A 22044-nucleotide genomic window follows, 5' to 3' on the forward strand; every position below is an offset into this window, starting at 1 on the left:
AGCATCCTGCAGTGCTCAGGGCTTACTCCTGACTCTGAGTTCAGAGATCACTCCTGATGGGTTTGGGAGACCACATGAGGTGCCAGGTATCAACCCAGGTCAGCCATATGCAAGGCTATTGCCCTACTTGCTGTACTATCACTCTCACCCAGAATCCTGCCTTTTTTATTTTTGTAAAGCCTGGTCTAAATAACATTGGAACCCAGAGGAGGTTATGGTGTGTCTTGGTATCTACATGAAGCTAAGCATGGGAGTCCAATGACTATCTCCCAGACCCCATGGAGTCAAAGCCCAGAGGGATAAGTGCACCTTCAAAGCCAGCCCATCTCCAGCCACTGCTGAAGTTGCTTCTGTCTTGCAGTCTGTGTGAGTGACACATTCACACAAGGACCACTCAATAGCAGCCTTCATGCTGAGGGTGGCATATGGCCACAACTGAGTCAGGTTTGACCCAGGGAGCACCTGAAATGGTAGATAAAATAGACCTTGCTGCAGATTACAACTTCGAGTGCTAAACATTGTGCTCCAGGTAGGTACTTCTGAGATGCTGGGAAGATTCTCAGAGTGATGAGGAAGTATCAGGCAGGTCTTAGAAGAAAAGGAAACCAATGTTTTTTTGTGTGTGTCCACTATGCAGCAGGCCCTCAGTTAGAGCTTCGGCACACATTGCTAAGTGTACACTAAACCCTGGGTTATACTGTAAGACTCAGTAATTGGCTCTTATTAATAATAATTATTATATCACTTGATGGTCACAGCAGGGAATGAGACAGGATTTATGAAGCCCCATTTATGGAAGAGGAAGCAAACTTGGGTTCTGTCATAGCCCAAGATAACTCAACTCGGCCAGAATTCAAGCCCAGGTCTATATCTTTAAGCCCACCTCTGACCATCCTGGTTCTGACCCAGTAGTCCTGAAGAACCACAATCCAAGGAATGGGTGCCACATGGAGGGTATAGAAGGCAGGCCAGATGAAGCGCCTAGAATGCAGGCCTGAGCAGGGAAACAGGTTTGTTCCATCCACAGAGAGAACTCCCAACCCACGCTGACTCTTGCCCTCCAAGACTCTCTCTCAGGAAAATCTGTCACCTTACAGGGAGACAGCAGGCCTAGAGCAGGGGCCTCCTGACTCCCAGCCCAGAGCTTCCAACTTCCTCCTGTCGCGGCCTCCCTTCTAGGCTGCTGTGTTTGCTTAGAACCTGAGCCCAGGGCAGAGAGCACAGAAATATTTATTTATGTCACCGCCAACCCTGCCTCCTGGAGGCCCCCACAGGGCTCCTCGCAGAGAAGTTCAGTTATATAACTCAGGAGTTGCCACAGCAGGAGAGAGAAGGAAATAAATGATCATTATTCTTTTTCCCTCAGTCACAGATACATTTTAAGGTTAGAACCTTTCTTTCTTGTTTTTGGGGCCACACCTGGTGGTGTTCAGGGTAATTCCTGGCTCTTCTCCCTCATCTTTTCGCTGGGGACTCCAGAGACCCTGGTAGTTCCAGACCAGTTGTTGATTATAGCATTGACTCTCATGAGAATGAGACTTTGGAGGGAGTGCCCCAGAGGTAGGGGTGGCATTGGAAGTGGGGGGTTGCAATAGATGAAAGGGCTGCTTTATTTTATTTTTTTAATGACTTAAAGTTATTTATTTATTATTATTTTTTAAAAAATGAATCACCATTGGCTGAAGTGATAGCACAATGGATAGGGCATTTGCCTTGCTCACAGCCAACCCTGCCGACCCGGGTTCAATTCCTCTCAGAGAGCCCGGCAAGGTACTGAGAGTATCTTGCCCGCACAGCAAAGCCTGGCAAGCTACCCGTGACATATTGGATATGCCAAACACAGTAACAACAAGTCTCACAATGGAGACGTTACTGGGCCCACTCGAGCAAATCGATGAGGACAGACAGACAGAATCACCATTGGGGGCTGAAGTGATAGCACAGCGGGTAGGGCATTTGCCTTCCATGCGGTCAACCTGGGTTTGATTCCCAGCATCCCATGTGGTTCCCTGAGCACTACCAGGAGTAATTCCCGAGTGCAGAGCCAGGAGTAACCCTTGTGCATCACCGGGTGTGACCCAAAAATTAAGAATAAATAAATAAATCACGGTGAGGTACAGTTACAGACTTACAAATTTCGTGCTAATGTTTCATTCATACAATGGTCGAGTACCCATCCCTCTACCAGGGCTCATTCTCCACCACCAATGATCCCAGTATCCTTCCCCTCACCCCCACCCCATCCCCACCCATCTCTGTGGCAAGGCATTCTGAAAGGGCTGCTTTAGACCAGATACTCTGCTTTAGCAAAACTGCAACACAGTCCTAGCTACCTGGCTCTTCACATGCCTCATTTTCAAACAGCACCTGAAACCTATAATCCAGGGTTCCTTGAGAAAGAAACTGTTGGGGCTGGATAGTTCAGGTAAGCCATTTGCTTTGCATGCTGCCAAACTAGGGTTGAGACCCGATATTTCATCGAGTTCCCTGCACACTGCCAGGAGTGATTCCTGAGCACAGAAGAGCCCGGAGTTACCCTGAACACCACGAGGTGTGGCCCCAAAACAAGAAAGAAAGAAAGAAAGAAAGAAAGAAAGAAAGAAAGAAAGAAAGAAAGAAAGAAAGAAAAGGGCCTCTTCTTGCCTTGGCAGTTTCTGCATGGCCTCATCCCCATACATGCCTGAATTCTGTCCATGCTCAGTGTCACTGTTGAGCCTCACTGGCTGTCCCCCTCTGAATCTTATATGTCCCTTCTTAAATGTGCTCATCCTGGCCCTCTGCACTGTAGTCTTCACCCCCGCTATTCCCCCTAGCTAAAGTATCCCTCCTCTTTTCTCTGCTTTACCAGGTTCCAATAAAATACAATTATGACAATAATTATTAGGCAAATATTTGTTGAGTAGAAGCAGTGAGGTGGAGTGGTCAAAAGCACGAACTCTCTAGAGCCTGAGAGATAGATGAAAGGGCTGGGCACCTGCTTTGCATTCAAAAGGCCCAGATTAAGTCCGCAGCACCGCATGGTCCCCCAAGCACCAAGCAAAGAGCCAGGAGTAGCCCTTGACCACTCCAGGATTGGGCCAAACTCCCAAACTCCCCTTGTCCTCCATGTCCCCCCTCATGTTCAAAATCATGAACTCCTAATTATTTTAGTAGTTCAGAATCTCTTTGTAGAGTAAGAGTGGGCAGGCATAGGAGTTGGAGGGAACAGGCCTCATAAGATAGGTCTTACATTTTATTTACTTACTTGCTTATTGACTTATTTATAGTGTCAGGGATTAATCCCAGGGTCATACATGTATGAGACAGGCATTGTGCCACCTACCGGTTCCCAAGAACTTTGGTTTTGATCTATGGAGGATCCAGGTCTCATGCACACAAAGAAGACACCTTACCACAGATTCACATCCCCACCTCCTCCCCAAGAATTTTAGAAAATTGAGACATTTAACTAACATGTGTTTGAAGTGTTTGACAGATTGTATTTTAATGTATAAACAAAGTCCACCAGGCAGGTGGGGTTCTAAAGTATTCCTAGAATGGAGGTAAAAAACACCCAGCCTGCGGACTGTATAGACCCTTAAAATCGTGCTCTGGGCCTGAGGCGGGACAGGACTGACATGTAGGGACTGACACGTATGCTTCTTGTGGCTGCCTGCAGCAACTCTGCCTCCATTATATGCATTATATGGCTCGAGAATAATACTGTAAATCTCCAAATGGCCCTTGTCAGAAAAAAGATTCCCCACCCCAGGAATCTAGTGAGACAGTAATGACAGAAGCTAGCCATGTCTGGGCTCTTTGTGGACTGCGAGCCTTTGGTATTGCTAAGGCCTTGTTCATAGGCTGCATGTGAGGTCAGTTGCTGAGTCCAAATCTTTTTGTCTCCAGTCTGTCGCTCGATGTGTCCTAACACAGACCATAGAATAAATGAGTATTTTATGGATGAATAACTGCATGAACAAATGAATAAATGCATGAACAAATGCATGAACAAATTGATGTACAAAAGGACATTCTATAAATATGAGTGATACGTAAACTTTTCAACTTCCAGGGTGCCTTATTACAAAGTGAAAAAAAGGTCAGATGGATAGTATAGGATACTATGGCTTGTCTTGATCCACAGCACCACATATAGTCCTGTGAGCACTGTCAGGAGTAAGCCCTGAGCACAGTTGGGTGGGAACCCCCCCAAAATTTAAAAAAATATAAGGTAAAAAGAAAGAAGTCAAATACATTTTGATATTTTATTTAAACCAATATATTTCAAATATCAGCCAGTACTAATGTGATGTTTTCCACTCCGCTACTTTGTATTCGGTCTGGATATCCCACAGCTATTTCACACTCACAACTCCTGTCCACTCATAGCAGACACATTTCCAGGCTCAACAGTGCTGCTCTGTGGCAGTTAAGAGAGTGGCCCCCTGCCCAGGCTGAGGGGAGCATCTTCTGCGGTTTGTGGGCAAACAGTGGCCCTGGAGAGGTGGGAGAGAAAATGCAGAACCCATTAGCATGTTAAGTACTGCCTGGCCTGCTACATTCACACGCCTGCTCTTGGGAGGGCAAAATTGCCCCCCACCCTCAGCAGTGCCCACCCCCAGAGCTACACATACCCCATGTACCCCACACACCTCACATGGACTCAATTCCACTATCTGGCTCCTTTTGTCATTCCCTTCAGAGTTTCTTCCAATCCATCAGTTGCTCACTCCAACCCTTCTTGAAACCTAGGGGCAAGCAGACAGCTCTGCTCTGGTCACTCTGTGACTCTGGGCTAATGAATGAGCCCCTCTGAGCCATTTCCTTGGGGGCTGTGATGATCACTGAGTGGATGGAATGTGAAGCCCTTCCCACAATGTTCAGCACAGGGGTTCCCAAAGGTTTGACACAGTTCTGCCTGAGTGGCAGGTGCCTGTCTCTCTCCACGGGGGGAATGGGGAGTGGGAGCAGGGGAGGCCTTGAGACCAAGGCCCTGGGCACTGCTCTTAGGCACCACAGGCCACGGGCTTGCATTGCATAGAAACTAGGAGGTTTGGCACCAACAGGTCTGCCCCGTGTTAAGAGGTCAGGGTGCTACGGCGGTACGGCACATACCTTGCCTGTGTGAGGCCCTGGGTTCAGGTCCCAGCATCTGGGCTCAGCTCCGTGGGTTGAAAAATGTCTGTTTCTTGGGACTCTGAGCCACAGGACATTCTTCACAGATGACCCTGGGACTCAGCGGATCTTAGAGGTCGCACCCAAGACACGTCTCACCTCACAACAAAGAGGGAAGCATGGGGAGAAGAGAGAGGCCAGGCCAGGGCGAGATGATGGTTTACATAAAACCGTGGGTCCCCCAGACAAACGCCCCTCTGTATCTCAGGGCCTCTGGTGCCTGGCTGTGGGCCAGCTCTCACCGCAGGTGCTTGAAGGGCGGGATTGTTCCCCCACAGTCCTCGCCTGCCAGGTTCAGTTCAGGCAGGAAAGGGGAGCGGGAAAGGGAGTGGCATTCCCTCTGGAATGGGGGACTAAGGGACCACATCCTGAACCCAACTGGCAGGCTGATGGGATCACAAGATGGAGGAACGTGACAGGCTATCACTGGGTTGTAGCAGGCCCCCTCAGCAGAAGAGCAAACTGGAGTCTACACAGAATCCCCTGATTTGCCCAAGGGGTACAGCAAGTAAGCAACTGCAATAAGATGGGAGCCAGGTACTCAGCTTCCAGCCCAGGTTCTTATGCCTGCCCCCATGTCTTGAGGGTTTGGAGGGGACCCTATTAAGTAGATGGGATAGAACTCCATAGAGCAGGACATTGAGACTCAGAAAGATGCCAAGTGTTACAATGGCAGAGCATAACAAAGGCTGAACAGTTGCCTTGCACATGTGAGGCCCTGAGTTCAAGTCCCAACACTGAAAAATAACAACAGCAACAACAACAACAACAACAACTACTACTACTACTACTACTACTACTACTACTACTACTAGGCAGTAGGTTTCTAGAATTCTATATTAAAGTGCCACTATTACAGAAAGGATTCATATTAACCCATAACTACAGTGACATTAGCCGAGCCCTTGGAAAAGGCAGAAGGTGAGGCAGAGAAGCAACCTTTGAAGGTCAGCACTTAGGGATGTGTTCCAATGATGGAACTTTGTGACAGGGTACTGACCTTGCTTCCTAAATTTTAATGAGCTGCCTAAAAGTCCTAGAGTCAGGACTCCCGGTTCCAGGGAGATGGGGGTCCTCCCCTGCAGGCCTACTTTCTGTGGGGCTTTTGTCCCCATAAGTTGTCTTGGATCTGCAAAACTCAATTATGACTGCATATTCTCTCTCTGCTTTTTAAAAAAAATTTTGGATCACACCTAGTGGTGCTCAGGGGATCCTGTGTTGCCTGGGATTAAACTTGGGCTTCCATTATGCAAAGCTTCTCTCCAGTACTGACATGTTCTTACTTTTAATACATAGCTGTTAAAAGAACCATAGAGAGGCTGGAGCAAGAATGCAGTGAGTAAATACAGTGAGTATGGCATTTACCTTGTACATAGCCAACCTGGGTTTGATCCCTGGCATTCCATATGATCCTCCAAGCAACGCTAAGGGTGATTCCTGAGCACAGAGCCTGGAGTAACCCCTGAGCATCGCCGGTTGTGACCCCCCCCAAAAAAAGTACCATAGAAACATGAGAGATATCTGTGCTTTTTAGGAACAAGTACATTAGCGGGATGACTGAAAGCTAAGGGGGGAAAGGCATGGACCAAATTAGGGTACATATCACTCACCTCAGTTTCCTTTATGCTTGGTTTGATTCTTGCTATTGTTATTATTGATTTTTTTTAATTACACAGTTTTTATTTGGAGGTTTTGAAGGGAAGGAGGGAGAGAAAGTGAGAGAGAGAGTAGAGAGTAACCTACTCAAAAGGGAGCCCCGGCTTCTCCAATGGCGGAGAGAGCCCCTACACGCATTCCAGCATTAGACATGAAAACATGAAAGTACACATCTCAAGAGGGGAAATGCGGGCAACGCATGTGCTTAGGCAGTATATGCGCTATTGATCTTCTTTTCAATAGACCAGAAAGGAGATCTTGAAATTGTAACAAATGAATTACCGATGCATTTCTCCCCGGGCACCTCTCTGGCCCTCAGTTTCCCCTTCCTTTAAGGGGCTTTGATTTTTGGACCATACCCAGCAATATTCAGGGATCTTTTCAGTGGTGTTCAGGAGACCATAAGGTGCCAGGGATTGGGCCCAAAGCTATAGCAAAGCATGAGCTTTTGAGTCATGTCTCCATGGTCACGATCCTCCTAGATTCCTCCCACCGCTTTTTTTTTAGTGAAACACCATGAGGTACAGTTGTAGATTTACAAATTTTTGTGCTTGGGTTTCAGTTTTACAATGATCAAACACCCATCCCTCCTCCAGTGCCCATTTTCCACCACCATGGATCCCAGTATCCCTCCCACCTCCCATCCCCCCACTCCACCCTGCCTCTGTGGCAGGGCATTCCCTTTTGTTCTCTCTCTCCTTTTGGGTGTTGTGGTTCACAAAAGAGGCATTGAGTGGCAATCATGTTTGGTCTACAGTCTACCTTCAGCATGCTTCTCCCATCCTGAGAGGATCCTCCCATCACCCTTTATTTGGTGCTCCTTTCTCTACCTGAGCTCCCTTTTCCCCTAGAATGTGTGGCTGGCCTCCAAGCCATGGAGCAAAACTCCTGGTACTAATCTCTTGCCACTCTTTTTTGTTCATTTATTTGTTTGGAGGCCATCCCACATGGTGCTCAGTGGTTACTCCCAGTTTTGTGCTTAGAGGTTGCTTCCACAGGTGCTGGGAACCATAATACAGCGCCAGGGATCAAACTCCAACATGTAAAGCATATGCTCCAGTCCTTTGAGATCTCCCTCACCCCAGTTCCCCCACTTTTATGAAGAAGGCAATGGGTTTACTAGTTCTCAGACAGCTCCACAGAACCCTGTGAACACACTGAGTTGTCACACACAGGACGTGGGGGAAGATGAAAGAAAAATAGTGTGTGGGGGGGTTCATGGTGGAGGATATTTAAGACTTTCAGGAAATACTTTAATTATCTTCCATAAATTTATCTCCCAAATTTGCCAACAAAAAGGGTAGATCTTTCACTCTGAACAAGTTCATTAGCAAATGGGTTGGCTTTATTTCTTCCAAGCTGACAGAACCCCTGAATCTCCTTTGTTGCCCTAGTTAGGCAGGTCCACCTGACACCCCATCCCGTACCCCAAGGTTGCTGCAGGATTCAAACCTGCACACCCACTGGCCCCTGAGGCCCAGAACCTTTAGGAATCTGTTTACTCCCTCAGTATCCACCAGCTGTTTGGCTGGAAAAGGTACACGTGGTGGCGTGTACTTTTTGGGAAGCCTCGCATGCCCCCAAATGTCGTTATTCTACCCATACACTCAGTGTTTAGTTTGGCTTGCTCTGCTCCTCTAGGCTGGAAATTATTTTCCCTCAGAATTTTGGAAAGTTGTCTCTGAGCTTCTAGTGCTGCTGCTGTCAGGGCCAGTGCTGTTCTCATTTCATCTGATTGTTGGTCCTTTGTATTTGGCTTATAAAAATGAATCTGTATGGGGCTGGAGCAATAGCACAGCAGGTAGGGCATTTGCCTTGCACGCGGCCAACCTGGGTTCAATTCCCAGCATCCCATATGGTCCCCTGAGCACTGTCAGGGGTGATTTCTCAGTGCAGAGTACAGGAGTAACCTCTGTGCATCGCTGGGTGTGACCCAAAAAGCAATAAATAAACAAACAAATAAATAAATAAATAAATATGGATCTGTAGGGGCTAGAGTGTTATTTCAGCGGATAAGGTGCTTGGCTTGCACGCGGCAGACCTGGGTTTGAGCCCCATCATCTCATTTGGTCCCCTGAGCGCTTCCAGGAGTGATTCCTGAGTGCAGAGCCAGGAGTAACCCCAGATCACCACTAGGTGTGGTTCCCCCAAACAAACCCAACAAAAATCCCTCTGGGAAGTTTCTTTTGGTTTATTCTCATCTCAACTGCCTTCCAGGAAGCGTTACTGACTTCCAGCCTGAGTGGAACATGCTGATTTCCCTCTCCTAACAATCCCAGGGACAGCATCTACAAGAAATGAGCTTTTGGAAGACACTATATTGTACGGGCAGTAGAACTACAAGCTGAAATGACCCTTAGAAATCATCTCCAAATGGGGCTATTTTACAGATGAGAAAATCAAGATCCGAGAAGGAGAGAAGATTTTCCAAAGTCACATAGCAAGTGAGTAGCAAGGGGAACCTAGGTTTCCTGATTCCCACCCCAGTTTTGAATCTGTGGCTTGCTCTTCCCCACCCACCCAGCTGCCCCTAAGTCCCACCGTCCCATCAGGATTTTTGCTTTCTAGGGGAGGTCTCATTGTTTGCTTTGTCTCTCACCTCAGTAGAGATGGAGGAAAAGCGGGAATCTTCTGGAAATCTTATCGGATTTCCTTGGGTAATCAGCTTCATGGTCTGATTCCCTGTTGATGTCTGACGAAGATGGGAGCACAAGCTCCCATGAGAGAACAGGCTGGGGGAGGAAGGGAAAGGAGGGCAGGAGAGATAGTATAGCGGGTAGGACACTCATCTTATACACGGTAGACCCACATTTGATCCCAGGCATCCCATATGGTCCCTCAAGTCCACTAGGAGTGATCCCTGAGTACACAGCCAGGAGTAAGCCCTTTGCACCATCAAGCATGGCCCAAAAAACAACCAAAAGAAAAAAACGTGGAGGGGAGAAGGAAAAGGGCCTGGAACTGGTACTTCCTGATCACCCATTAATCCACCAGGCACTGGGCTGAGTAGTTCTGATATTTCATTTCTTCTCACACCCCTGAAATAGGAAGTGGCATCCCCTCATGTTCAAAAATGAAAACACTGAGGCCTAGCGAGGGGGCTTCTCTTTTAGAGCTGGTCATTAGTAAGGCCAAGAGTAAAACCCAGGACTCCTTGGCACCAAAGTCTGTGTTGGGCCATAAGCTCCTAGACAATGTCACAACACCATCCAGTGTTCTCGGGATCAATGCAAAGTCCTGCACTTAGATTCAAAAATATTGTCCTACAGAAGTGTAATAAAGACCTAGCTTTTGGACAGCCTCTCTTTGTAACACAATGGCCATTCACAAGTGGACTGCTAGTGCCCTTTCTATTCGTAACATTTGTTGTGGATTTGGGGCTTTTATTGACCCTAAACAAGAATAAGTCAGAGGGGCAGAGAGACAGTAGAGTGGGTATGATGTTTACCTATGCACAGCCTACCCTGGCACCCTATATGGCTTGTCAAGGCCTGCCAAAAGTGATCCTTGAGCACACAGCCAGTAACAATCCCTGAGCAGAGCGAGGCATAGTCCCAAAAAATAAAAATGAACAAATCTGAGGGGCCAGAAACAGGACAGGGGTTAAGGCACTTGCCTGCATACAGGCAACTTTGGTTCTTTTCCTGGTGTTGCGCATGGTTCCTCAGCACCACCAGGAGTCACTCCTGAGCACAGGTGAGGAGGAATCATCCCTGAGCACTGCTAGATGTAGCCTAGAAACAAAACTCAAAATAGAAGTCTGGAAAAGTATGTCGTTTGAGGCTATATTAACAGGGAGAATAGGGTGCTATGGTTCCCACCAAAGCTAGAAAGCCCTTTCTTTCCATTAACTTATTGTAATGCAAACAGATTTTGTACACAGCCTCTGTTCTAAATATAGTACATGTTTTACCTCATTCAGTTCTCAGAACAACCCTCTAAAGTATGTGATCACCATTTTACAGGACAAAATCTGTAAAATTTTGTAAAAAATTTGTTTTACAAAACAAAATCAAAAAAATCAATCAAGGTTGCACCGTGAACCAGGAAATAAAATTTAGCCTCAGGTCTGATATGAATTGATAGAAATGTCATTCTGTTGCAGGGTCTGTAACTCAGTGGTAGAACACATGTTTCACACGTATATATCCCTGGATTCAATTCTTGGCACCAAAAAGAAAGATTGTTTGAAGAAGCTGAGGATATTTATTCTGGAGAGGAAAAGCATTAGAGAACATAAAAGTGCTGTTCTCAAGGCCTAAGCGCTCCTCTCCTTAGAAACAGGCCCTATTCACAACGTTTACCAATGGGTGTTGGGCAAATTCAAAGGATGAACTACTGCCAACTGCCATTGCCACCTAGTGGTGGGAGGTAACATTGCCAGGTGGATGTCGCTTAACTTCCATCCTTGTAATTTTGAGTTTAACCTGTCATACACTTAAGTACACTTAAACCTGACAAAGTGCCCTGTTAAGAGGTGGCATATTACCTTTATGGAACTATAATTAGGACAAGTGGGTGAAAATCGCAAGGAAGGAAAGTCTGGTTCCTGTATGAAGATTAATTTTCTCTCAAGAAACTAAATGGGAACAGCAAAATTCCCATCTACAGAACAGGTAATGCTGAATCCCCCTTCTCTCAGATAATGTAGAAAATCCAATCCAGTATTTTGGTGGATAGATGACTTTCTAGGATTACCTACTTCAAGTTACTATTGGTCATGGGAGTTGGGATATTTCAGAATTAGTAGTATCTTTGTTGTACCCATCCATACCAAGGACGGCTAGGCCAGACAGAGCAAGTTTTTGCTAGGACAGACACCAGTAGGGAAAGATATTTTGGACCAGTGGTGACTGGCCACTTCATCTTCAGATTCAGCTCTCACACTTTTTTTTTTGCAGGGGGTGGGGTGGGGTGGGGTTATGAGATGGGGGGGGGGGGGCACACAGTTATTCTCAGAACTTACTTCTGGCTCAGGAATCAGATCATGCCTAGCGGTGCTGAGGGGACCATTTGTGGTGCTGGGTGTCAAATTGGTGTTGGCTGTGTACAAGACAAGCACCTTACTATACTGTCTCTCCAGGCTGAGTTCTTATATTTGACCAGCAGGTAGTCAGGGGGCTCAGTCAGGTCGTGTCCCCTTATCACTTCCCCCAAGCTCCTGACATGGGCCATTTGTGAAACACTCAAGGGAAAACAGCTGCTGGTAGATTCTGGACATGGGAAGATGGCTCTGCCGGAGACTATGCAGGTGAAGCTCAGTGAGTAAAGTTCAATGAGGTCAGCTCAATAAGTATCAGAGGTGGGGGTGGGGGGAGCAAGAGCTTTGCTCTCTCTGCTAAACCCCTACCTGGGTGGGTTTTCCCCTCAGTGCTCGACAATAATTTGGGTCCTGGGTGCCCAGCCATTTGAATCTAGTGTTTCCACTGCAACAGTCTTGTGAGAGTTAATGAGCAGTAGCTGTGGAATCAGAATGGTCCCAGTGTGAATCCTGGTGAGCTGCCCATTTGTCGTGCAAGTTTAAGTTGATTTCTTCTCAGTCTGAATGAGCCTCAGTTTCTTCATCTCTGCAATGGGGCCTTACCAGGTAGGTCTGAGGATGAAATGAGACTTCCCACCTAGAGCACTGAGTACAATGCTTGGTACATGATATATTATTATGAGTTGAAGGAGAGGGTTAATCCTTATCCAGTAGTACCAAGGGGCTTCTCCCACCTCAGCATCTGGGGAGTTGCGGAAGGAGGGGGGGAGATCATGTGGTGCTGGGGGTGAAATATGAGCTCCCCATTCCAAGTGTGTGCCCCCTTCCTTTGAGCTCTCTCTCCAACCCCACCCATGGGCAGTTTTGGTACTGAAATCCCCCCGGACCTCATTTGGTTAACAAGAATCTCTAGGGCTCCACACATGAAAACACCCACATCCTTGGCCATCCATGTGCCACCCGCTGCCTCCCACCTTCTCTGATGCAGCAGAAACAGAGATGTAATTGAGAGCCCTTGGCCCCAGAATGAGGTGAAATATGCCCTGACATTACTCCCTCTTCTTCCAGAAAGAGGAGTGGTTGGTCGCGTGGAAAGTGCGTCTGCACCCAGGACACAGCACCCGTGAGCCAGCTTGAGGGACCTGCAGAGAAGCCTGTCCTGGTGGCCTGAGACAACTGTCCTGCTGGTGAGTGTGTGTGTGTGTGTGTGTGTGTGTGTGTGTAGGGGGTAGGGGTGAGCAGGGGGTGGGGAGAGGGGAGCAGGTATCTCTCTTTATGTGTCACGCTGGGCTTTGGGAAAGATTTTCAGTGCATATTTCTACATTGAGTCTTTTTTGTTTGTTTTTGGGGGGAGTGAACCCGAGGTGCTCAGGGTCTATTCCCACAGTGCTCAGAGAACCATAGGGTATCAGGCTTGAACCCAGGCTTCCTGCATGCAAAGCAGACATGCACACTAGCCCTTTGATCCACCTCCTAGGCCTAGTTCATGCTTAACTTTATAGAAAAAATTTTTTCTTATTTTGAGCTCCCAAGTCACCTGAGTCTACTTTGTTCAGCAAACATTTGCCACCAGCCATTGTAATACCAAGAGATACCATGGACAGAGCACTTAAAAGCATTTTTGTACTTAACCTTGAATCCTTGGATTCTTCAGGGAAAGTAGCCTCATTTCACAGATGAGCAAACCAAACTAGCAGAAATTCTGTTTCTCATTTAGGCACTTCTACTAGCAAAGGTGAAAAGAGCCAGTCAGTTGATTTGGGGACAGCTGAAGGAAAGGAAAGAGAAGCAGGAACAGTCTTTACCCAGGAAATGTGGACGTGAAATGTGGGACAAAACAGTGGAGGCGTGCACTGGGGTCTATACTGAGCAGCAAGGTCGCTGCGGGGACCCAGGACAGAACTTGGTCCAAATGGGAGTCCTCATGGAAGCACTGGGCAGGTCCCAAAGGACCAATTTGGAGGGGGTGCAGGCAGTGGAATGTGGTTGATTTGGCTTGTTTAGCACAGCTGGGAGATAGGAAGCCCAGCCAGAAAGAAAGTGATGCTTTCTGGGGTCAAAGAAATAGCTCAAGGGCTCAAGAGAGTATGGCAGGTAAGACCTTGCCTTGCTGACCTAGATTCAGTCCCTGATACCCCTTATGGCCCTCTGAGCATCCCTAGGAGTGATCCCTGAGCCAGGAGTAAGCCCAGAGCACAGCCTGCTGTGGCCCCCAAACAGAAAAAAATAATAGCAATAAATAAACAACTCAGTGGGGCAGCATCAGCCTCATATGTGCAAGACCCTGATTTCATCCCCCACCCCAACCTGGTGTGGTCCAGGTGGCCCCTAAGCACCACCTGGCCTGAGCACTCACTTGTCAGGACCTCAATGCTAGGTGTGGCCCCGATTTACAAAAATGTGGGGCTTCCTTGGGCCAGTGTGGGGTGGTCAGGCAGAACTACATGGACTCTTGGAGGTCTCAAGGAGCTGGTCCTCAGAATGGGAATTAGTTACACCATGGGCCCAAGGAGGGCAGGGGAAAATGAAGGCTGAGGCCCACCTATGGGTCCCAAGGACTCTGCTAAAGGACCGTCCTGAGGGGGAGAACTACATGTATGGTGAAGGAAGGCACCAGAGAGCAGCCCCAGGCACCAGAGTGCCCAGCTGCAGGGAGACTACTTGCCCCCACAGATGAGTGGAACCCCTGCTTCCATCCCAGAATGGGAGAGTTAAGGGCTACATCCCAGGGGCAGGAGGGCTGGAAGAGTAGAGGGATCTGTTGTTACAGCGGCTGAGTGAGCTGCGCCAGGAGTCCGGGTGGAAACAGGCTCCAAAGCACTTTCTCTGCCAGACCCAGGGTGTGGGCACTGGGGAGAGCTTTGTTGGAGCCCAGGAATGGAATGCCGTGGTTGAGTGTGGCATGTTCTCTTGCTCCCCTCGCTCAGTCGGTCTTTCTCTTAAAGGGTTTGTCTTCTATTTCACTTGTGTTTTCCCAGTACAAGATGCTTCATTTGTATTTGTTGAATAAATACATAGAACCATAGAACCACTATATATGCAACGTCTATGGGCATATAGTATTGTATGGATCTATATAGGTGGAGTACATATGTTTAACTTCTGATGACAGAATATGCTTTAAGAGAGAACAATTAAACAACAGGTCATGATGGTAGCTTAGTGGTTGGGTACATGCAGCACAAGAATGAATCCAAATAAAGAGACAAAAATAAATGAAAAATTTTTTTTAAAAACCTCCCCCCAAAAGATAAGAAATTGAAAATAAAAAATTTTAAAATTTTTGAAAAGTTAAAAAAAGAAAGAAAGAAACCCTCCCTCCAAATAAAATTTAAAGGAATAAGAGGTTTAAAAAGAGAGTGTACACTAGTGGTCAAAAGGCAGTTTCTTTCGGGCTAGATAGATAGTGCAGTGGGTAGGGTGCTTACCTTGTACACAGCTGACCTAGATTCAATCCTAAGCATCCTGTATGGTTTCCAGAGCCTTCCAGGAGTGATCACTGAGGTCAAAGCCAGGAGTAGAGCCTGAGCACCACTGGGTGTTGCCCAAAAACAAACCGCACCCCGAAAAGATATATGTATATAAATGTACATATATATATATATGCTCTCTCATTCGTCTCCAGAAGATATAATAACCATAATAAGGCCTAATTTCTTCTCAGAATTGCACCTAAGTTTGAACAGTTCTCTGTGTGCTTGAACCCAAGCTCCACATCCTACTTCCTGGCTGTGTGACTTTGGTCCATTCACTCAACCTCACTGGGACCTAGTTTGTTCAGCAGCAAAATGTAGACAAACAAGAAGATAAATGATCTGCGTGTGAAGCCATCTGTGACAGAGCATGGTGCCTGGCTACTGCTCAACATACATGTCTCTCCTTGTTTAGGACTGGGAGCCATCCACCTCCTCACTCCTCTCACCCCAGGAGGTGCCCATCTCCTCTCAGTGTATGTCTCCTATGAAACCCTCTTCACCACCACAGAATAATACTTGCTAAGCTGTTCACTGCTTGTGTATACTTTGTTTCGCATTTCTTTTGAAAACAGGAATGATTTCAGGCTTCATTGGGGCTGGTGAAAGAGCAAGAGGTAAACAACCTGGTTACACTCTGCTGGTTTGTTTTGTTTTGTTTTGTTTTGTTTTTGAGCCATACCTGACGGTGCACTCAGGAATTAACTCCTGGCAGTGCATGGGGGACCATATAGGATGCTGAGGATTGAACTGGCATGCAAGGCAAGTGCCCTATCCTCTGCACTTATCACTCTGGCTCCTGGTTAAATTCTTCTGGGTGACCTTGGAATTCCACAAGACTTTGGGGGTTGCAGTTTCATCAACAAAAACACCCAGCCCCTCACTGTTACTAGAAATCCAGGTAGATATTCTCTATAATGAGACCAGTTGTAGTTACCAGACCAGTTTATGAGAAACAGCCTTGTTCCTGACGCCCCATTCGCTCTCAGTGGAACGACCATCTCCGAATGCAACAGCTATGTGTACCTAGGTCGAGAGGTCAACATGACAAATGACCTGGCACCCGAGCTGCGCAGGAGGAAGAGAGCGGCTTGGAACGCCTTCAAGAACATCGAAGAAATAGCTAAGAGGACGAAGAACCTCCGGCTCCGGGCACATCTCTTTGATTCCACTGTTCTTCCTGCATTAACATATGCCTCAGAGACCTGGGCCCTACGCAAACAGGATGAGAACACTATTCAGGTCTCCCAAAGAAGAATTGAAAAAAGAGCTATGCTTGGAATATCACGTTTCACTCAAATGAGAGAAAGAATCCGGAGTTCTGACATCCGTCGACGATCAAGGATCAGGGACGCTGTCTCATTTGCCAAGGTGTCGAAAATCAGATGGGCTGGTCACGTAATGAGATTTAAAGATGACCGTTGGACTAGAGCTGTTACTGACTGGATTCCACGGGATGTCAAAAGACCGCGTGGCCGCCCACCTACCAGATGGTCAGACTTCTTCGTCAAGATCATGAACGATCGGTTTGAGGCCCTTCATGTTCCCGGAGCGAACAGATACCATTGGGCTACACTAGCACGTGACAGGGACAAATGGAGACGTTACTGGCGCCCGCTCGAGCAAATTGACGACTAACGGGAAGTTAAGTGATTAAGTGATTCTCTATAAGGAACAGAGAGAGGACTCGATGGGCTGGAGGGCATATGTTGTATGCAGGAGACCTGGTTAGATCTCTGGCACTGCAAATAGACCCCCAAGCAGTGCTGGGAGTGATCCCCAAGTACAGAGTGGAGAGCAGCCCTTGAACAGTACGGGATATGCTCCACTCTCCCAACCACCACCAAAAATGTTAGAAGGAATTCAATAAATATGGTTGCTGATTTTGCAACAAATCACAGAGGTAAATATATATATATATATATATATATATATATATATATATATATATATGCCTCTCGGAGAGCCCGACAAGCTACCAAGAGTATCCCACCCGCACGGCAGAGTCTGGCAAACTACCCGTGATGTATTCGATATGCCAAAAACAGTAACAATAACGGGTCTCATTCCCCTGACCCTGAAAGGGCCTCCAATACAGCAGCACTGGGAAAGACGAGTAAGGAGAGGCTGCTAAAATCTCAGGGCTGGGGGCTGGAGAGATAGCACAGCGGGTAGGGCATTTGCCTTGCACGCGGCCGACCTGGGTTCGATTCTCAGCATCCCATATGGTCCCCTGAGCACCGCCAGGAGTAACTTCTGAGTACAGAGCCAGGAGTAACCCCTGTGCATTGCCGGGTGTGACCCAAAAAGCCAAAAAATAAAAAATAAAAAAATAAAAAATCTCAGGGCTGGGACGAATGGAGACGTTACTGGTGCCCGCTCGAGTAAATCGATGAACAGGATGACAGTGATACACTGATACAGTGATTTTAATTTTATTATTATAGTTTAGGCAGTACATTTACAATGGTATGAACAGTTATGATCTTCATGTACACTGTTACCACGCCTCACTACCATCAGAGTGCCCAGAACCCTCCACCAATGTCCTGATACCATTCCCAGGCCATCCCGTCATTCCCCTCTTTCCTTCCTCTACTGTTTGGTGATCTCAGTTTTGTGATTCAAGGCAAAGGATGTGTCGTCACTCAATACTGTCTCTTCCCTTGTTTTGTTTCTCTGTATATCACAGATCAGTGAGATTATCCAATGTTTGTCCTTCTCCCTCTCTCTCAGTTCACTTAATAGGACTTCCTCCAGTTCCATCCACATTGCAGTGAACTGCAAGATTTCACCATTTCTCACCATCTGTTCATGGTTGGACACATATTACTTATGTATATAAGATGACCAGAAGTCTTAAGTAATCTTTGATTATCCAGATGAAAACCAAAAAAGATCTTATTCAGGAACCCTAAGGCTCACTCTGGTTTTAAACAAAATGTTGTCTTTGTTCTCACTAGGGTCAAGATGACCACAGCCACCCCTGTGGGGAATGCTCCCTTCTCACTGAATGTCACCAACAGGGAAGAAGACTTTCTATACAAGAGTAAGGTCATCCTGACTTGGTGGTGCGGGAGGGGCTCGGCATGACGGGACAAATATCATAGTCAGTTCTTGCCGTAGAGGTCAAGAGTCAGGGGGCTGGAGTATAGCAGGTAGGCATTTTCCTTGCATGTGACCAACCCGGGTTCAATCTCTGGCATCCCTTATGGTACCCTGAGCACTGCCAGAAGTAATTCTTGAGCACAGAGCTAGGAGTAACCCCTGAGCATTGCCAGGTGTGGCCCCCAAACAAATAAACAAAAAAATGACTTGAACGAATAATGGGAAATTTGGGGGTCTATTGTAATCATTCTGTGACTTTGTGTATATCCAATACACTCAGCCCATTTCCCCAGATTAAACATAGGTTTTTTATGTATATAAAGTAAATCTTTATTTATATATGTATAAAGTAAATCTTTCATTTACTTAAAATAAATGGGCTGGAGCGATAGCACAGCGGTAGGGCGTTTGCCTTACACGCAGCCAACATGGCCGACCCGAGTTCGATTCCTCTGCCCCTCTCGGAGAGCCCGGCAAGCTACCGAGAGTATCTCGCCCGCACGGCAGAGCCTGGCAAGCTCCCCGTGACGTATTCGATATGCCAAACACAGTAACAACAAAGTCTCCAATGGAGACGTTACTGGGCCTGCTCGAGCAAATGAAAAAGAGACAGCTCAAGAGGCTGAGAGATAGCTTGAAACTGAGGGCATGCATTGCAAGCAGGAGACACAGATTTGATTCCTTCACTCTTGGTCCACCAAGGGCCACCAAAAACCCCAGAATACAGAGCCAGGAATAACCCCTGAGCACCACCAGCTATAGCCCACCCTCCAAAAAAATGTTTTTAAAAAAAAGTATATTTTTCATAAAAGTATTATATACATTTAAGAAAAACAGTACAACAAGTGTGCAACTGGATGAATTTTCACAAAATGACCCTGTCTGCTGTATCAACAGCCCCAGAACAAAAGCCAGACCATGGTCCATCTCCTGGATGTCCGAGACCCCTTGCGATCACTGTCCCACATTCAAAGGAACCCACCATTCCCTCTTCGGCTACCCTATATTAGGTTGTTCATAATCAAAATCATTCTACTTGTCCTCTTTTACATATGGTTTATTTTGTTCAATATTAGATGTGCATGTACATATTTTAAGAGTTGAGACATATGTGTATATATATGTATGTGTGGATGTGTACATAAAATCACATTCTATCTTTTGTACATTTAAATTACAATATAAAGGCTAGGGAAGTAGGTCAGAGATCTGGAGCACCTGCTTTGCAGTGGGAGGCCCAGCTTCAAAAGTCAGTCCCGGGGCTGGAGCACTAGCACAGCAGGTAGGGCGTTGACCTTGCATGCGGCCAACCCGGGTTCGATTCCCAGCATCCCATATAGTCCCCTCAGCACCTCCAGGGGTAATTCCTGAGTGCAGAGCCAGAAGTCCAGGAGTAAGCCCCGTGCATCGCCAGGTGTGACCCAAAAAGAAAAAAAAAAAAAGAAAGTCAGTCCCTCGGTCCCTTGAGCACTACGGGGGGTGGCCCAAAAAATTAATAAATAAGAAGAAAGAGTGTTTTGCTTGCAATTTCACACACACACACACACACACACAAACGAAAAAAATATCAGAAGTTTTTGAAGTTGTGTTAGAGTTGAGAGGGACAAGACTTAGCCTATGGCAGAATTTGGTCAGTGATATGCTACAGATATAACCTCCAAGCCCATTGTGAGTACAGGTGCACGGCCACTCTAGGGCTAGTCTGTCCTGGGGAAATGGCAGCACTGAGTGTCCCAGGACAAGGCATTCTCCCTGGTCTCCTTGACCCAGAGGGGATGCCAGTTGCCCGTGGCCAGGATCCAGCTCTGTCTCAGAATGGTTTTCTATTTCACTTGGCACATGTGCCATCTCCTTTTCCTTCCTCCTTGTAGGTTCTGGAGCCATCGTTGCTGCCGTTGTGGTTGTTGTCATCATCATCTTCACTGTGGTTCTTGTCCTGCTGAAGATATACAACAGGTACAGAAGGCCCCGGGGCTCTGGCATTGTGTGGTTCTTTCCATGATGTCAGACTTGCCAAGTTTACAAAATACTATGCATATCATGGACACCTGAGTTACACACACAGAGAAGTGTGATCCCAGACCTTCTGCATGAAAAGCAAGCATTCTAGCTCTTTGAGCATTCTCCCAGTTGTGTTATATTTTAGTTTTACCTTTAACATAGCCACTGATCTGGCACTGCACTCATTCATCAATAGGAAAAAGATTTAAAAGCAAAAGTAGGGGACTGGAGCAATAGCACAGTGGGTAGGGCGTTTGCCTTGCACGCGGCCAACCCAGGTTCAATCCCCAGCATCCCATATGTTCCCCTGAGCACTGCCAGGAGTAATTCCTGAGTGCAGAGCCAGGAGTAACCCCTGTGCATCGCCAGGTGTGACCCAAAAAGAAAAAAATCAAAAGTAAATATCTGGTAAGTTAAACACGGTCCTCCTGTTGTTCATCAATTTGCTCGAGTGGGCCCAGTAACGTCTCCATTGTGAGAATTCTTGTTACTGTGTTTGGCGTATCTAATACGTCACGGGGAGCTTGCCAGGCTTTGCCATGCGGGCGAGATACTCTCGGTAGCTTGCTGGGCTCTCTGAGAGGGGCAAAGGAATCGAACTCGGGTCGGCCATGTTGGCTGCGTGCAAGGCAAACGCCCTACCGCTGTGCTATCGCTCCAGCCCATGATAAGTTAAACAATAAATTGAAATTAATATGGGGACCAGACTGAGAATATGCAGGTAGGGCACTTGCATTGCAAACAACTGACCTGGATTCGATCCCTGGCATACCATCTGGTTCCCTGAGCACCACCAGCAGTAATCCCTGAGTATAGGAGTCACCCCTGAGCCCTGCCCAGTGTGACCCCAAATCAAAGCAAAAATAAATGAATAAATAAATCTAAACAATGTGATAAAAATAGGACCCCCAGCTGTCTCTTCCTGAGCCCTGTAGACAGGATCCCTTCTCAGCCTAGAGAAAGACTCAACCACACCTGCATAATCTTGTTCCAGGAAAATGAGGACAAGGAGGGAGTTGGAGCCCAAGGGCCCCAAGCCAGCCCCAGCTTCTCCCCCGGGCCCAAACGGCAACAGCAGTCAGCACCCAGCCACTGTGACCTTCAGCCCTGTGGACATCCATGTGGAGACACAGACTCGATGACCCAGCCTGGTGCTCTCTCCACCACTGTCTGAAGAAACTCTGCAGGCAAGACCATGAAGCACTTTCTCATCCGGCAGCTTCACTAAGTGCTTTCCGGTCGGGTGGACAGGGACCTCTCTTATGCCATCCCTGATGCTTCCAGCACCTGCACCTCTGTCCTGCCCTGCTCCACTCCCACTGTGTCCTTATCCCTGAAGTCACCTTGCCTCAAAGCCTTGGAATGCTCCTTTGTCATCTGATGAAGTAGAGCCGTGTAGGGAATACTCTGATGGAAGTGTGGCTCTCCCTCCCACCCCTCCAGACGGTGCCTTTGGAGTGCTGGTGGAACCAGGGCCCTATCCATAGCTTGGCAAGACAAAATTCTCACTTCCAAAACCAGGCACAGAGAAACTAACTTGAACTAACCAGAAAGACAGCTGGTTTATTTGTGACTTGTTCTACTACTAGATGGCTGCTCACTGGCTCATAATGACCAATAAATGCAGTTTTTCCCTCTTCAAAAACACGGGAAAAATGGAATTCTAAA

At 47.1% G+C, this 22044-nt stretch overlaps 1 protein-coding gene across 1 annotated transcript; it reads left to right on the forward strand.

Moving 5' to 3' along the window:
• The first annotated feature begins 9183 nt into the window (after positions 1–9183).
• On the forward strand, positions 9184–21802 carry NCMAP (non-compact myelin associated protein). The gene is made up of 5 exons (XM_056123725.1): positions 9184–9257; positions 12863–12981; positions 18231–18316; positions 20247–20331; positions 21371–21802. Exons 3-5 carry the CDS (start codon positions 18238–18240, stop codon positions 21516–21518), a joined length of 312 nt encoding a protein of 103 aa, XP_055979700.1. The 5' UTR covers positions 9184–9257; positions 12863–12981; positions 18231–18237; the 3' UTR covers positions 21519–21802.
• Positions 21803–22044: the final 242 nt, after the last annotated feature.

Source organism: Sorex fumeus, unplaced genomic scaffold (genome assembly GCF_029834395.1).
Source record: "Sorex fumeus unplaced genomic scaffold, SorFum_2.1 ptg000047l, whole genome shotgun sequence".
NCBI lineage: Eukaryota > Metazoa > Chordata > Mammalia > Eulipotyphla > Soricidae > Sorex > Sorex fumeus.